Raw genomic sequence first — 17,870 nt, forward strand, 5'->3', positions numbered from 1 at the left:
AATTTCAATATTCTGAAATACACTTTTTAATATTTCAATATTTATGATATTTCAATGTATTAAGTGGTCTCAAATTGAGCTTCTCAAATATAAGTTGGCCTATTCAAATAATAAAATTAAATAATATTTAAAATAATAAATAAAAGTGATTGAGGTCATAGCAAAACGGCTGTTTCAGTCATTAATTCTTAAAAATAAAAAGGGTAAAAACTAAATAAAATGGGTAAAATTCAATAGTGTCTGTGCTATCGTTCAATTTGAAGGTGTCTTTTGAAACCACAAGACACATTAAATTTTTGAATAGTGTATTATGGTTTGACAGACACCAATGAAAAAAATAAAATGATATTTATTTTAACTATATAAGATCCTTATATAAAATATAAATATTTTATCGTTTTTTTTTCTTGTTTTAGAAATGTTTTTAATTGAAAAATCAATAAAACTAACTCCCAAATAAAATTTTTGATTTAAGGGTGCACACGAGAGGATCATGTAAACTTCAGAATTTAGAACCTTATTTTTAGGCATTATCTTGGCTACCTATTTAGGCTCGAAAAGCAAAAAATATCAAAAAATACAACTTGACTCCATTATGACCCTTTCATGGAGGTAGTTTTTATCCGCTAGTATTTTCCCTTTGAATCTCTTTACAATTCGAAATCAAATTCAAACCTCAGTAGAAGAAAGGAAGAATCGACTTACTACGGTTGTAATACGAATAAATACATATATTTAATTATTTTTATTTACATAATAATTGTTTGAAGCTCATATTCCAACAAATTTTTAAATAAAAACATTAAAATGTTGAAAATGTTCATATATTTTAATAGGGTTTTGGCACTTTATTGAGGAATTACTACATACATAGTCGAACTGAACTTGATATTTTGAAATTTAAATTATTTATCAAAATTAAAATTTAACTTGAAATTTATAATTATTTAGTCATATTTTGCATAATTCTAAGTAGATTTTGTAAAAAATCAAGAAAGAAAAATTTTAACGTGCTTTATTTTTTCTTTTTTATAATAATACATATTATTATATAATTAACATATTCTAAGGGTTTCGTTTTGCGAAAAAAACGTACAATACGCAATTTCGCTAAAAAAACATTTAGCTAGCAATTTCGACCTTTGACTCCACTCAAGACGTCACTTTTTTAATTTTGCGGTATCATATTTTTGGAAAATCTTTATGAATATTATATAAAAAGTCTCTTTAATATCTATATTTCATATTTTTATCGATTTTTAAAGTTTTTGCGAAAAGTATTCAATTATTTTTGCTATTTGGTCGGGTAAATGTCGGATTTGCGACATTTTCTGATATGATATTCAGATTCTACGTTGATAATAATGCTTATAGAACCCTCTTGCTATTGTGTCAAAATTACGAAACCGATAGCAAAAATATCTCGCAATATCAAAATTGAGATATTGAGTGAATTATGCATTATAGAGATTAAAAATCTGATTTGTGAAAACATCTCATCAGTTTCTAGCTAATTCAAAAATCTTTACTATCTTATTCGATTAAAATGAAAAGGGAATAGTTTCATTATGCTTTAAATGACAGCCTTATAATATAATCATAGTTTTCGCTCAATATGCAGCATTTTTTTTTTCGAAATCTATGGTCAATATCCTAAATACTGATTGCTTTGCATTCATATCTCTTACATTTTCTATACCCAGCTCACTATTCATTGCTATTCCTATCTTTTTCATTTTTGTTTGTTTCTCATAATTTCTCAAAAAAACATGATAACTTGATATTTGTAAATATCATACTTTATAACGTAAATAAGAACTTGAACCTATTAAGAAAAGCAGTAATGAAAAGAAAATCTGAAATTCATAAAAATTACAAGTTTCTGATGACAATTAGCTTAATTAAACCAGGTACAAGATTATATAATTGTATTTTCTATCCAATTATCCATATAATATCTTATCCAGAAAAAAGAACTTGATCAATACCAAATGATTTTTTAACTAGTAAATAAAAAAAAGGTAGTGGGGCTTCCAGGCGCGTTGCGCCCTCTAGCCCCGAAGATATTTAGTATAAATGAAGTTTTTATTCGGAGGGCTTCCAGGCGCGTTGCGCCCTCTAGCCCCGAAGAAATTTTGCCCAAGACCCAAGAGGAGGACCGAACCCCAGCCGACCAGCCGGTGACAAAACCAAAACCGTTGTTATTTAAATCATATTAATAGTGTCATATAAACATCTGTCAAAAACCACTTTTTAACTTCACTTAAAATGCCACGTAAGCTACGTAAGAATATACGTAAGAGGAAGGGAGCATTGAAACATCCAATAGTAAAACTGAACACACAACAACAGTTGCAACAACAAATGATGAATGACCCCACTATGTTGCAACAAATGTCAAGCAACCCTATGCTTTTAAACCGAGTTATTGGTGCACAGAGTGGAGGTTTAAGAGCGGCACTTTTAGCGAAAATGGCAGGCTATGGTGGAGCTGCAGACGGAACAGCTTATAACCCTCAAAGTCAAATGAATTTGAGTTCACTCAAAAATCAAATAACAGATGTCAAAAAGTCAAACATAGACATACAGAAAACAAATAAGTGAAAACGAAAAAGAAACTAGAATATGACAGACACACAAAGAAACTCAATGAGTTAAACGTAGAGAAAAAGAAGAAAGAAGAACAACTGAAAGAACTAAGTACAGAGGAATATGCGCAAAAAGTGTCAGAAAAAAGCAGCAGAAGTAGCAAAAATGGAACAGGATGTTATAAATTTGAAAAACCATACTACTCAATATAAAGTACTGAAAGATGAAGAGATAAAAACAAAAAGCCATGAAGACATATATGGATAGCGATGAGTATAAAAAAGAAGTTGAAGCAAATGTAAAGGCAGAAAAACTTTTACAGTTGCAAAACCAAACCGTACAGTATGAAAACTTAGCACAAGAAAGTAAAAATAACGACGCAGCCATGCAAAAGGCAATGAAAAGCGCAGATATTATAAAAGCTAATAATGACTGGTTAGATGCCCAAGCCAACGCCAAAGCAGCCCAACTTATAGGGTCAATAAGGACAAAAATACAAGCGGATGAAGACAGTTCAAATGAAGCTTTAATGAATGCTGACTTTAAGAATGCCTTCGAAGCTCTTCATAGTAAGGTGAAACTAGTGAACGACTTCTCATCTGGAAAGAAACTGAAGTCTGAAGGTTTCGACAAAGAGTTAAGAGAAGTAGCACAAAATATGACGAAAATAACAGATGCAGCAACGAGACAGGCAGTTCAAAGTGCCTATGACGCCGTTAGAGCAACTGTTGTGGAAAGTCAAGAAAAAGAGTTACAACAGACCAAAACAGACCTAGTAAATGCTTTCTTAAAAACGAAAAGTCAGGTAGGACATTATGCTGCAGATGGAACATATGTGCCAGCTGGTGGAACTTATATACCACCAAACCCTCCAAGAGAAGCACCTGCACCAGGACTACCTAAAACATTTACATCGTCACATGGACACAGACACAGGCATGCACCAAAACCAACACAACAACCAACAGTTCAAAATCCAGCACCACAACAACAACCAAAACCAACAGTTCAAAATCCAGCACAGCAACCAACAGTTCAAAACCCTGCACAGCAACCAACAGTTCAAAATCCAGCACCTGCACCACAACCAAAACCAGCACAACAACAACCACAACCAACACAACAACCAACAGTTCAAAACCCTGCACAACAACAACCACAAACAGAGCAAGGACATAAAAGAAGTAGAGAAAAAGGAAACCAAGAATTCTTAAAAATGCTTAAGGAAAATTATGGTTACCCAGATACTCTTGACTTTAGTGACAGATATAAAGAAGCTATTGGAAAGTTCAAGGAAGGAAATACTGACCCGAACCTATTTAGCTTTATGGTTCAGCATAAAATCGGATATAATCTCAAACCTGGAAAATACAAGCTCGCTAAGGGATATGATTTAATAGCATATCATCCAAATGACATGAATGAATTTACTCCGAGATATTTGATGTCAGAGCTAAATGATAATTCAACTCTCTTCATGAAACGCGTAAAAAATAGAGACGGAACGAAAGAAGAAAGGTTTATGAGTCCGGATGACTTAGATAGGGAACTTGTTAAAAACGGTCTCGGAATATATGAAATGCCAGCAGATGAGGTACAAGAAACTCAACAGGAAGAAGTTCAGATACAACCAGACATGGAAGAAATAGTTCAGCAACAACAGCTAGAAGAGCCAGAAGGAAACGAACAAATCCCTCCTTTGGAAACTAAACTTCACAGAACTAGATGAAGATTTGGAACAGCCGAAAAATCTTGACCCTCAACAAGTGTATGAGGAGAATATGGAATCTTTCCAAGAGTCTAAGAAAAATTCGGCTGACATAGTAGAAGAATATCGAAAAATGTTTACCGACATACAAAAGACTCCAACATCAGATGAAAATATTCAGCATAGAATGGAAGAACTGAAAGATAATGTACACAAATACAATAATCCTTTTTACTTACGACCATATAACGTTCAATCTTTGGCTGAACTCGGTGAAAATAAAAGGTTAAATTTCAAACAAAACATATAGAAATGAAACATTGTTTAAAGTTCATTCAGAACCTAACCAATATGGAAACAACCTACTTTTGTTTCTGCAGACTATGGAACTACAATGAGATGGGGTCATAAAGCTAATCCGGATAGGTGGTTCATAAACTTACAACCTCAATTCCAAGAAGTTGTAGACGCAATGAAGTGAATGGTGAACCAGATATAGCCGGTATTTTCAGCGCGGCTTTAATGCCATTGAAAGATATGAAAGATGCAGATATTTTGGACCAGTATGAAATGAACATGGCTGAGGGAAATATAACACCTGACGTTCTAGAACATTTATCTCAAAGAACTACACAGAACCATAGATATGGTATATTTGGTGAAGAGTTTAGAAAGAAAGTTAGGGAGAGAGAAGGAAGAGAACCTATTGTACATGACCTTGCAAATGAAAGTTTGCAAAATGTCATAAAAACTTACTTTGCAGACAATGAACTGAGAATGGATGAATATTTAAGAAAACTCAAATGGACAGTACCAAATGAAATGTTAGTATTGAAAAACATGTTCCATGACAAAATAAAACCAACTACAGAAATAAATGACGCAAGACTGAAAGATTGGGTAAAAGCTTTCCCATTCACAAAAGATATAGTTGGTAACATGGAAAGAAAACCAGAATGGCTACAAAAACATATATTTGGAAACGAGCTTATTCCATATGGACAAGCTCTGTTTGAAGAGCTTGAACCGGAAACTCAGGAAAGAGTCATGCAAACAATAAGCGAAGACTCAAATACAAACTATGACAAAATCTTTCTAGGATATAGGTTACCTGAGATGGGCGACCAGAGCCCAAAGGCAAAAAGGACATGGGAAATTTACAACATACTAGGTGAACATGAGGCAAAGATGCAACAACTTAAAGCAGAGGGCAAGTTACCAAAAGCGACACCAAAGAAGAAGAAAAGAGTAGAACAAAGTGAAAGTAGTGAAGAAGTAATTTCATCTAGTGAAAGTAGTGGCAATGAAGGAAAAAGAAGAGTTAAAAATTCAGTCAGGAAGAAAGTAAAGCTTGGTCCGAGTGGGTTCTATTATGACACATAAATCCAACTATTCTATATTTTTACCCATATGAAATGTACGCCGCTCAGAATATAACGCCAACAGTTTTGGATGCCATGAACGGAAATGTTTCCGAATGGTATAACGAATGCGACAATGCCATTAGAAGGTCAGAAATAGTTCCTGGAACTTACGAATATACAACTGCTGTTTCTTATGGAAACGTAGGTGAGTTTGGAGAAGGTTCTTCAACAACAGTAGATATTGCTTGCGACAGGTTTCATATTATTTCTATTGACAACTCATTCTTATACGTGGAACAAGACATTGAAATAAAACCTTCTGCCAAGTTGTCTGACAAGAAAGGTTGCAATGGAATTTTCTATGTCGGATACCAATATGCTCCAGAAGTTTTCATGGGATATAAGATATATTCTAACTCTGACTTAGTTCAAACAGTAACATGGGCAAACTATGAATGGTTCGCTTTGAGAAACTCAGTACAACCACAAGCTAGAGAACAAACAGACCAGTATGCAAATATTGAGAAAATAAGAAGACTTGACCCTAACGTTCCAGGAGTTTATGTTAACCTTTCTGGACAAACTGCAGCAGCAGTAACCAAAGTAAAACTGAAACTTAGAGTTCCTTTGTCATCTTTCCTCATCTTCAGGTTTTTAAGATACTTGCCAAACTGGGCAGGAAAAATTTCTATCGAACTTACTCCAAGCAAAAATAACTTAGTCATTGCACCAACACAAGACCCATTCACTATTACAGACGTAAAGGGAACAAATCAAACATCATTCGCCGAATTTTGCAAAGACAAAGTTGACTTAGACTTTGGTTTCTCAAACTTCAACAATGAAGTAAACTATTATTTCAATGCTGCTGGAACTGCTTGGGACCCAGTTAAGTTTACATGCGAAAAGTTTGAATGCAAGAGAATAGAAAGCAGACTTGCAGTCTATATGTTGGACCCAGATATTTCAAATGCTTTAGCTGCCAAATATATTGCAGTTCCACTTATGTTCCCTATACACCAAATATCTGTCAAAGACTTTGCAGGTGAAGTTGGAAACCAAAGTGCTGACCCAGGTGCAAGAACAGATATTGCTTTAACAACTGCAATGAAACATGCAGATACTATGTTTGTACTGTTCAGACGAACTATAAATGACTATTCTTGTTTCTACAACCCTGGTATTAAATATCATATAAACATAGATGGCAAATATTATCCAAGAGAAGAATATTCTACAGTTGAAGATATGAGGTCATACAACTTGACATTAGATGCTATGAACTTTAACAACAACTTCACAACAACCATTAACCCTGAAATGCAAAGTTCTATTATGCCATATGTAAAACTATGGACTCATACAGGAGGTCAAAAAACTCAATATACAAATGGAGACCGTTCAAACTTTTGGCTTGGCATTCCATTTGCTGACTCAGAAGACTTTATGGGTGGTATTTCAACTGTTGGTACTGTACAAATACAATATACTGGTGACAGAGACGGTCCAGATGAATTGAGAGCAAAGAAGTTTACAAAACCAATAGCACTTTTCACGGAAGATGCTCTTTTGAAGATTCGTTCGATGAAACCTGCTGGGGCTCCTCAGATTGGCATAACGACAGCTTCCATCGAGCAGATTTTGGCAGCAGGTCAGTAAGTTGTTCTTAAACTGACTTCTCACCATCGTAAATAGTTATGACACCTGTTTTGACATAATTTGTATTATAAACTTACCTAGAAATATCTGTTAAGTTTTGTTGTTATATTTTTGTCTGCTTCAAGAACTTTCACCATTTCAGTTATACCAACTTTCTCTTGCTTTATGAAAATATTTAGGTTCAGCAAATATTGCTATTCTATAACATTTACCATTGTTTGTGTAAAGAACTATTCTGTCAACTTATTTGTATTGTTTGTTGTGTGTAAACTTTGTTTTGCTTCAATTCAAAAGATATCCGAATACGTCCATCTTTTTATTCTAAGTAAAATGTCATTTCCGAAAAATAGAAGCGTAAGTGTTTCAAAAGTTTAATGGCGGTGGCAGATGTGAAGTTAAATTCCACCAACTCAAACAAACAGTCAAAGTGTTATTGTCAATGTCAAAGACAGAGATGTTGAAATGGGGAAAACCATACGAAGACGAAGATGGTATAACAATAGTTCCTGTAAAAGAACAACCAACATATCCTGAAGTTAACAGAGACTTAAGTTCTGTTGCAGATATTCGAAACGACTACCAACAACTGAAAGACAAACTTCAAACTCAGGAGAAGATTTGTCAAGCTTTAGGTATAATGTTAAACTTGGTCGAACACAACCCTGTAAAAGTGAACTCATATGTCATTGCACCTCATGAAGTTTTGAAAGAACTATTGAAACTTTGACAGAGGCAGACGATATAAACATCAAAGAAATAGAACCCGACATTAGTTGCTGTTGGTGTTTCATATAATGTCATTGACAAGATATACGTTATGAAAGGAGGTGAAACGTTGAACTTAAAATATAGTTTCCCAGACGTTATAAAAATATTTGACGACCACAACATTTCATTAAAATTTATTTGCTAAGTAAATGCAGAAGACATAATGGTTATACTATTACGACTAAAAACCCCGAGTCATATAATTCTATAACAACAAACTTACAAAGTCCTCAAGGACGATATTGTAAACTAACCTTAAACACAATGACGACTAAAGCCTGTTTTGCTCTTTTGACACCAGAAGACTTTATTGTTGTGAATGGTAAAAAATACTCCTTTGAAGATACTTACTCAGATATACCACCAACAGGTTTTGTTGACTTATTTAATACTTTAAGTACGGGTGTAACATGTGCTGCAACTAGAGCAGGTTTCATTATGTTTGGATGTCCGACTGAGTTTACTATAAACGATATGAGCTATAATACAAAACTTATATATGGTTTTTACTACCAACAGTTTTCCTATAACAGGAAAAGGTGTCATACAAGGAATGTCTATTCCATTGACATTAAGCACACCAATCTTATATATTGTTTCAAACTTAGGTTCAAAGTGTTATTCGAATGTCGACAGAAACTATTATGACCAAAAGATACTTATGCGTATAAACAATACTTTCTCTGCTGGTTTGCCTATTGTTCATTCGAATGCAGAATTTTCAACCTTAGTGAACTCAAACACTTTGGCAAGTATAACGTTGACATTAGTTGACGCAAACTTTGTTCCTGTAAAACTTTTATGTCCTATGTATTTGTCAATGACGGCAGAAGTTTCGAATTGGAAGATGCAACTGGTGAAAGTATTGTATTACAAGAACAACTTCAACACAACAAATAGCTCAAGAACAACAAATGCAACAAATGGAACAACAAAGTCAAGAATAAAAAAATAATATTTTTTTTATTCTTATAAAAATGTACAGAATAGATGTTTCAGATTTTTATGACTTCCAAGCATTCAGAAATATGTGTCCATTTCGAGACTATAACAAAGCAGTCGAGAATTTGAAACGTTTAGTCATTTATGTCGACTCTGCCCCAGAATGTTATGTTATGAAAGAATGGGATGTAGTCTTTAACAAACCTAAAGCGACAATAGTTTCAGAACAAGAATGTAGACAGAAACTTAAGAAAATAAAAGTCGTACAAGTTGGTATGAAGATGTTAGATGCTTGGGATATCTTATTGTCAAAACTTGAAGAGTTTTCAGTTCGTGGTATAAAGTTTTATACACCTTCTCCAAACTTCTATTCTATCTTCACTGGATATAAATACGAACAAGTAGAATGGAAACACAGTATTATAGAAGCTTGGTTAGACCATGTCAAAGAAATTATATGCAATGGAAACGAAAAGGTTTATGAGTATATCTTATGTTGGTTTGCAAATATCTTACAACATCCAAGTGCTAAAAATGAAACTGCTCTCATTATAATTGGAAAACAAGGAACTGGTAAGAATACTTTCTTTACAGATATCTTATGCAAACTGTTAGAAGGTTATTCGAATCCGAATATGACAAACTTAGAAAACATCTGTGGCAAGTTTAACTCTTCAATTGAGAATATGAAACTTATAGTTTGCAATGAACTTCAAAGTATAGATACAACAAAAATTTTGAACTCAGATGCTTTGAAGAGTCTTATAACAGATAAAGTTGGAGTTGTTGAAAGAAAGTATAAAGACCAAAGAGTTTGTGAAAATGTTGCAAACTTCATTATGGTTTCAAACAATGCTGTTCCGATGAAGTTAGAAAGTTCCGACAGAAGATATGTAGTTGTCAGAACGTCAGATTCTCATATGCAAGATACTGAATATTTTGACGCTTTGTCAGAATGTTTGACATCTGACTTTTACAACCACTTGTTCTCATATTTCATGACATTAGATATTTCAAAGTTCAATCCAAGACAAATTCCACATACCGAAGAGAGACAAACATTGTTAGAAGCAAACAAGAGTGTTTATGAACTGTTCATATATGAAACTGACTTTGTGTCATTAGATGAAAGGTCTTTATATGATGAATATAAACAATATTGTCAAGAATATGGTTATATGGCAGCGTCTAAACGTACATTCTTGGCAAATGTCAAAAGTCTTTTAGACGTACAGAATGGTGTATATACAAAGAAAAATTTTTCTGAGTAAATTTAAAAAAAATATTTTTTTATCCGATAGAAAAGATGGCAAAATTCATCTCAGTAAACAAGTACATGTCAGGACTTAAAGAAGAACTAGACCCATTCACATATTTGAATGTTTACTTCTACCATTTTGAAAAGTCTTCATTCAGCAAAGTTTGGAACATCGAACCAGTTAAGTTTGCTATTGTGACTAAAAATGGTGCGAAATTTGAAGACTTAGACATAGAAGTTTTGTTAACAGTCAAGAAAGTTTTGACAGAAGGTTTTCAAACCTTAAAGAAGGCAAAGCATACAAACTTGTTATACCTTATGAACCAAAGAAGACAGACGACTATGAATATTATGAGTCTAAGATAGTTGAAGTTCAAGGTAAATTGGGTAAAAAGATTTTAGAGTCTAAGCCGGTGTTTGCTCCTAAAGAGGAAGAGAACATTGACATTGACCCAGAAATGTTTTAAAAATAAAATTTTATTTTTACATGTCAAATTTCTTTTTCTCTGGAATTGGCTCTGGTTCTTTCTTCTCTTCTTCTACTTTCTTTTCTCTCTTCTTCTTTTCTGGTGGAGATATGTCAAACTTCTCAGAACCATATTTATGTAAAAGTTCTATGTCCTTTAATAGCTCATCTATTCTGTTTTCTATTTCATCTTCAAGAACAGCGCATGTGTCTTCTTTGCATTCTAAGAACTTTTGTTGGACTTCATCTTTCCAATCGGCGTCATCTCTGTCAACAAGTCCGTCATTGACAAATTTTAAGACTGCTCTGCTTAATGTTTTATGGTTCTTGTCATATTCCCAGAAACAGAACTTTAGAACAAATTCACCTTTCTTGTTTACACTATGTAAGATTTTATGGTCGACAGATGTTTTGCTGTCGAAAAGCTTGTCTCGAATATAGATAGCGAAATCGCTAGACATTTTCTAAAAGATAAAAATTTTAATTTTTCTAAAAATATGTTAGAAAAAAAGTTTGCTGACATTGACAAGAAATTTGAGAATGTTTTAAACAAGAACAAGAGGAAGTTGGAAAATGCTCAGATAAAACCCATACATGACAAGTTTTATTTGCTCAGAATGGTATAACAGGTCTAAGTGCACCACCTGGGTCGGGTAAGACTTTCACTTATCTTAAAATGGCTGCACAACAACAAGAACTAGATGAGAAGAACCCATTCTATGAGTTAGTAGTAATTTGTAGTACTTCTGGTCAATTTGACCAAACCGTCAATTCGTTCAAAGATATTATAAAGAAGTCTAAGTTAGTATGTATAAAGGATACTGAGTTGTTAGATTGGATAAAGAAGTACCAAAGAAGAGTTTTGAAATATAATGCTATAAATGAGTATATAAATTCTAAGTTTAAAGACCCAAATGAGGAAATGCAGAGAATATTAGAGAAGAAACACTTCAGAAACAAACAGAAAGAGATAGAATACATTTCGAAGAAATTGCAATCTTACGATTGGAAGACTTACCCTCATAGATGTCTTCTTATCTTAGATGATTTCGCCTCTCATCCTTTGTTAAAGAACAGAGAACAAGATATGTGTCGAATTCTTAAGAAGCTCAGACACTTTAACATTTCAGTCGTAATATGTGTACAGACAGCAAAGAGTTTAAGTAAGGATGTTAAAAGAATACTTACTGACATAATACTTTTCCCCGGATTGTCCGAAGACGATTTCATGGAACTTATGAAAGAGTCCATGGCAGGTAAGTTTGACAGACATGAACTATTGGAGAAGTACAAAGTCATACAAGACCCTCATACTTCTTTCAGAATTCATATCTACGCGAACAAAGTTCAAATTGTAAAAAGTCAAGCTTGAAAAATCTAAGTGTTTAGTCTTAGTAAGTCTGTTGTGGTGCTGGGGCTGTCGGTTCTTCTGGCTTTGGAAGGCATTCAGGAAGAGGAACGTCAGTCATCCGTTTGTGTCCTGTCGGATGGAAAAACTTTTCCTGCCGGATGGAAAAATTTTTCTGAAGTTCGACCAAAAAGTTCTCAATTTTCGAAAATTTGAATGGTTTACGGACGGACAACTGGAAAAATTTTTCCTGTCGGATGGAAAAATTTTTCCTGTCGGAAGGAAAATATTTTCCTGTCGGATGGAAGAGTTCTTCCTGTCGGAAGGAAAAATTTTTCCCTTTGTCGGGAAAATATTTTCCTGTCGGATGGAAGGACTCGGAATGCCAGAAGGATTTGACGAGGCAATTTACCTCATTGAGCTACCTGAGCCATCTGAAGTCAAGCGTAAAAATAAAGAGTGCATTTACCCTACTTGTTTGAAGTTGTCAAAATACTCTGTTATTTTTTCCTTTAACAATGGCAAATCTTCTTTGAAGGTAAGAATTGTACAACCTTTAATATCATAGTGTGTTTGAGGTAACGTATCTTGAACTATTTGTTTCACATCTTCATTCGGTGTCATTGAAATCGGTATGTTTTCGCGATAGAACCAATTTCTGTCAGATTTGTAAATCTTAGCAAGGTCGTAAAAGCTTTTGTTGTTTCTTCTGACTAAATGCAACATAACCATATCTCTGTCTTCTTCTTTCTCCAACTCTTCAGTATAAATCATATACTTATAACTCTTTTCCTTTCCTTTTGGTACTGAACGCGGTATTCTTTTCTGTATGCTTTTGTCTTTTGCTTCAATGACTTCATCTTTTGCTTGAAGTTTCTTTTCCATCTCTTGGCGTTCTTGTCTGTGAAGTTCGTCAAGAAGTTTACAAACATACCATGAATAGCGAGCTGAAGCCCATTGTGCCACATTATTTACGAGAAGTCTATGAACATAATATCCTCTCAAACCGTTTGGCAATTTTTCACGGTTTTCATAGAGTTTTGGCGAGTGGGATTTTTTACCTACTCGCTGTTCTTCACTGTTTTCAGAAAAAAGTATGTCTCGCTGTGCTTCGCTTAAGAGTTCAATGGTGCTTTGGTTCCTAAACCAGTCTTTAGGAAGCTTAGTGTCTGGAGCAAAACATGCAGTCAAAATACTTTGCATTTGGTACATATCGTCTTTGACCGAACGAATTAGACGCAATTGTTTGTTATATTGTATCCATTCATATTCTTCATTTATAGCTTCATGGACTATAACTGTTGTTGTGTTCTCTGTTGTTGACATATCTGTCTTTATATTCCGGATAAAAAAAATATTTTATAAAAAACTAACTTTATTTTTTCTAACTAATGAAATTCATGATTTTTGTGCTGAATTCAATAAAAATATATTTTAGGGTAGATGGTTAGATCTAACCCGATATCTAACCCGATTTCTACCCCAGTTATTTTATAAACGTTTCACATGGTAAACGTTATTTTTTAAATTTTGTGAAAACTCAACGGTTTGACACATGCCCTAAAAATTATTTTACTCAGAATTTTGTTGCTGAATTCAATAAAAATATATTTTAGGTGAAGAGGTGAAATCTCACCTCTTTTTTCACCTAATTTTTCACCTCTTTTTTTCACAAGCGTTTTACATGAATTGTACGATGTATATTTGAAATCCTAAACAGTTTTGTAGCTTCTATTTCTTCACGAAGAATATCAAAAATTTTAACTATGCCGAAGGTTTCTTTATACTTCTTCTTGACATCAGATAATAGGAAATCGTCAGCAGTTGGATAGTTTTTGTTCAGAAATGCTAACATGTCCATTTTATCTTCTGCTGGTTTCTCTACTTCTTTCTTTAAGTCAGCATAGTCGTTTCGCATACGTTCTATCTCTTTGACAGAATAGTTATATTTCCTTATTGCTGCTTTACATTTTGAACATTGTGGGTTCATTTTTGCGTTATACATTGAAACCTTACCTGCTAGAACAACTAAGGCGTCAATGGTTTTCTTTAACTCAGAATATGTAGGTCTGATTTGTTCGTTCCATATTTTACATCTTTTATCTTTATCTCTTATCTGCCATACACATTCAGCAACTAACGAAACAAAGTTGTCGTAGGTCTTAAATTCTTCAGATTTATATATGTCAGAAACATTCTTATATACCATATCGCAATCTTTGTCCATAACCTTATGGTTGCAATGAAATCCAAGAAACTCATAATTTACTTTACGTATGAACTTCTTTATTTCTACTGAGTCGGTTGTTTTTACTTCTATTTCATCGAATTCAGGAATAGTGAGCTTTTGTTGTTGGATTTCAGGCAATTTGGGTAAATGGTCGATGAGGTCCTGCATATCATAAAGATACTGTTCATTTGTTTCATCTTTCGCACTACAGTCTAAATTACTTGTTAAAAGTTCCGGCTTTATCTTCTGGATTTCTGTCTCAAAAGTATATGAAGAAGGAATGAAGCTTTTCATCTCAACTAACATAGATGTTGGATTCATAACTAAAGAGTTTAGTGAAGTTGTTGTTTGAATTGTTGTTGTGCCGATTGTTGACATTTCTGTTCTTTTATACAAAATAAAAAAATATTTTATAAAAAACTAACTTTATTTTTTCTATCTTAAGGAAATTCATGAAAATTCATGATTTTCGAGAGTTTTAGACCATGTTATAAAACAGGTGAAAAAAGAGGTGAGATTTCACCTCTTCACCTAAACATTATTTTTGGTGTAAATTCAGCAACAAAATGAACGAGGTCAGGATGTATGTAAATACCTTTGAATTCATTTATAACACCCTTAGTAAGCTCATAAAATGCTTGTTTTGAGGTCGAGCCACTTTTGGCTCCACCGTATTCTTTCAACCAAAACTCAAGAATTTCCTGCATGAATTTTGTATAAAAAGCAACAGTCCGAATTCCGGCGGTTGCTATATTCTTCACAAAATGCCTTATAATACTCTTCGTTCTACAAAGCAAGCATATCATTGGTTTGAAAACCAACAGACAAAAGAACTTTTAGAAGAATTTCCTCATATGATTGCTTCCCTCGGAAAACCGAGAGAAGAGATTCCGTATGAAAATTCAAGAGGGTGAAAAAAGAGGTGAAATTTCACCTCTTCACCTAAATTATATTTTTTGGTCCGGGAACAACTTTCTCTCAATTGGAGCTGTAGCATACTCTTTGCCAAGCGTCCTTGGATACTACTTCCAAACAGAGAGAACCCTTTCCCAAGAATGAACCAAATTCTCAGAGCACTGTTCCACTTCTCTGGTCAACCATTCTACATAACCTCAGAAGGCGACATCCAACCAGTTCAGTAAACATCTCATTTTAACTCACTTTTTTATGTTTTTTGTGAAAGTGTCAAAAATAAATTGTTTTCATGAGTTTTCTACGATGTTAGAAAAGTGGTTAGAAAACGTGTTTGATCTAACATGCTAACATAAACATTATTTTTCAATACTTTTTCAGCACTTTTCCGTAGTTATATATGAAAGACAATTCGAGATAAAAGTCATAGTACAATGGAATAATATGTTGCACACCATTTGTTGTGAACCAAACTTGAAAGTCAGAGAAACTGTTACTAGGTGGTTCGTAGAATTTAGAAGCAAAATCATAAAAGTCCTTACCAATACATAGAAAACTATTGTTGCTTGAACTGAAACTTGCATGACACATAACATTTTGAGGGTCAAACACGTTTCTATAAACCATCAAATCTGCTGGTGGAAGTATAAATTTAACTGGACCATCTGGTGGTAATGGTTCGTTCTGGTTTAGTAACCGAAGAAATTGTGCCCAAGAACGTTTGTCTACTTCCAAAATAAAAAACTCTGTATCTCTTGGAGGGTTAATTTCAATCTTTTGAAAGAAACGGTGGAGTTCATCTTGTCATATTCTAGTTTCAGATAGTATGTTCCATTTAGTAAAGAGTCGTATTTTTCTTGAAATTCCCAATAATATTTGTTCATTTGAGTTTGAAAGTCATTTAGAGTTTTTTCAAGACTTTCGTCTGAACGAATTGTAAAGATTCTCATTTCGTCAAATTTGTCTATTATACCATCAGGACCTTTATACTGCCCATGAAAATATACTGCGAACATAAATGCGTTAGTTCTATTTGAAAACAAAACTCTTCTAAATCCTATTGCCTTTGCATCTGAAGGACTTTGAAGCCAACGAATTGGATAGTCAAACCTGTATGCTCGGGATGAAATTTCTTCATCTGAAATAGTCCTACCAGCATTTGTAAAGATATAGTCTAACGGTTTTGTATCTGCTACTTTTGTTCTTTGTTTTTCAACCTGAAGCATTTAATATATGTAAAAATATATTGTTTTAAAATGGTAAGTTAGTATACATATCAAGGGTACGGCGGCACTGCGCGCCTCCTTACCCATTATATGTGAATTTGACACTTTACAAAACCGTTAACGTATATTTTACAACACCAACGACTTCACTAACGACTTCACTAATGAATTCACTAATGTTTTCACAAACGACTTCACTAATGAAAAAATAAACGTTCTCACTAACGTTCCCACTAATGTTCTCATTTACAAAAGTATTGCAGCGCTTCCCATTGCTGTGCTCCACACAATAATTCATATTCTTCAGTATCGCTGCTGTCACTCCAATCGTCAGAGTCAAAATCACTGTCATAGTTTATACCTGTAAGTTTTGACAAAGCTAATGAAACACGCTTACCGTTTGTATCGTATGCTTGTATAAACTTTCCATTATGCTTGTAGTCATAAACGCTCAAACTAACTTTACCCTTTCTCCCTCGTATCTGATAGAATGTATTTTCACGAGGAACGAAGAACAAATTCTTGAACTCATGACCGTTGTAGTTTGTTATCTCAATAGTTTTCGTCATTTATATAAAAATAAACTTAAAAATAAATGATATCACCACCCTCACACGTATGAAAACATAGCACAAAAATAATGTTTATGTTAGAATGTTAGATCTAACACGTTTTCTAACCTCATTTCTAACCATGTTGAATTCATTGTTTATATAACTCTCTTCCTTTCTCCAACTCTTCTAACTTCTTCTTAAGTTCAGCAATGTTGTCCTCATGAAGTTTAATCTTCCTTAATATACCTTCTCTATCTAATGGTTGCTTTATCTTTCTAAACTGAACTCTACCATCCTTCATAGTATGAATGTAAAAACCTTCTGGAATAGTTCCTGATTTAATGTATTCTACCAAAAACTTTTGTTTCATTGCTTCAGTGACTTTATTTGTCATTTTACTCTAAGGTGAAGCTAGCACAGCGATAATGGATTTCATGACTTTTTAGTATTTCATGCAATCTTAACAGATAGCCTTACAAGTACTTTCAGTGTCCCTAGCTGTCCCTCCTTTTTATATAACTCCATGACATTTATAATCTCGCGAAACTTAACAGGTAGCATAACATATTAAAATCAGATGAGGTTTTGAACCAAAATTTCTAAGCAACGTTGTCAAGGATTTTGAGGAACTAGGGACAGAGTGTGGCAAAGTCCAAGATTTAATTTATCTTCATCTGTTTCATCAGCTATCTCATCTAATATGCCAATATTTTATTCATAACTCGTGGCAAACTCACTAACTTTCGTTATGTTCATCTGCATGCTTCATCTGATAGAAAGTATGACTTTCATTAACTCTGTGAGATAATGAAAACTACTAGGGACAGAGACCATGGCAAAGTTTAT

At 33.7% G+C, this 17,870-nt stretch overlaps 6 protein-coding genes and 3 pseudogenes across 9 annotated transcripts, besides 4 other annotated features; 5 read left to right on the forward strand and 4 right to left on the reverse strand.

The window, feature by feature from the left end:
• Window positions 1-475: 475 nt before the first annotated feature.
• Window positions 476-1,066: a mobile genetic element.
• A 3,569-nt stretch (window positions 1,067-4,635) lies between these two features.
• Window positions 4,636-17,870: part of a mobile genetic element that runs on past the window's edge.
• On the forward strand, window positions 5,713-6,818 carry TVAGG3_0242790 (protein of unknown function, DUF4106 family; the record flags this gene model as incomplete). The annotated part of the gene is made up of 1 exon (XM_051227750.1): window positions 5,713-6,818. A coding segment is annotated over one exon (1,106 nt), but the record flags the coding sequence as incomplete, so codon positions are not given.
• On the forward strand, window positions 6,982-7,320 carry TVAGG3_0242800 (protein of unknown function, DUF4106 family; the record flags this gene model as incomplete). The annotated part of the gene is made up of 1 exon (XM_051227751.1): window positions 6,982-7,320. One exon carries the CDS (start codon window positions 6,982-6,984, stop codon window positions 7,318-7,320), a length of 339 nt encoding a protein of 112 aa, XP_051112737.1.
• On the forward strand, window positions 9,066-10,301 carry TVAGG3_0242810 (uncharacterized protein; the record flags this gene model as incomplete). Its single annotated transcript, XM_051227752.1, has 1 exon — window positions 9,066-10,301. One exon carries the CDS (start codon window positions 9,066-9,068, stop codon window positions 10,299-10,301), a length of 1,236 nt encoding a protein of 411 aa, XP_051112738.1.
• TVAGG3_0242820 lies at window positions 10,337-10,755 on the forward strand (annotated as a pseudogene). The gene has a single exon. A coding segment is annotated over exon 1 (419 nt).
• TVAGG3_0242830 (uncharacterized protein) lies at window positions 10,772-11,215 on the reverse strand (the record flags this gene model as incomplete). Its single annotated transcript, XM_001320040.1, has 1 exon — window positions 10,772-11,215. The coding sequence occupies one exon, from the start codon at window positions 11,213-11,215 to the stop codon at window positions 10,772-10,774; it is 444 nt and encodes a 147-aa protein (XP_001320075.1).
• TVAGG3_0242840 lies at window positions 11,252-12,126 on the forward strand (annotated as a pseudogene). The gene has a single exon. A coding segment is annotated over exon 1 (875 nt).
• On the reverse strand, window positions 12,568-13,428 carry TVAGG3_0242850 (KilA, N-terminal/APSES-type HTH, DNA-binding family; the record flags this gene model as incomplete). Its single annotated transcript, XM_001320042.1, has 1 exon — window positions 12,568-13,428. One exon carries the CDS (start codon window positions 13,426-13,428, stop codon window positions 12,568-12,570), a length of 861 nt encoding a protein of 286 aa, XP_001320077.1.
• TVAGG3_0242860 (organellar and viral DNA polymerase type B) lies at window positions 13,772-14,710 on the reverse strand (the record flags this gene model as incomplete). The annotated part of the gene is made up of 1 exon (XM_001320043.1): window positions 13,772-14,710. The coding sequence occupies one exon, from the start codon at window positions 14,708-14,710 to the stop codon at window positions 13,772-13,774; it is 939 nt and encodes a 312-aa protein (XP_001320078.1).
• TVAGG3_0242870 lies at window positions 15,611-16,470 on the reverse strand (annotated as a pseudogene). Its single transcript has one exon. A coding segment is annotated over exon 1 (860 nt).
• Window positions 17,057-17,199: a terminal%2Cinverted (terminal inverted repeat of Maverick transposon ID:TVAGG3_0242880).
• Window positions 17,057-17,870: part of a mobile genetic element that runs on past the window's edge.

The sequence above is a fragment of the Trichomonas vaginalis genome, chromosome IV (assembly GCF_026262505.1).
Source record: "Trichomonas vaginalis G3 chromosome IV, whole genome shotgun sequence".
Lineage (NCBI taxonomy): Eukaryota > Parabasalia > Trichomonadida > Trichomonadidae > Trichomonas > Trichomonas vaginalis.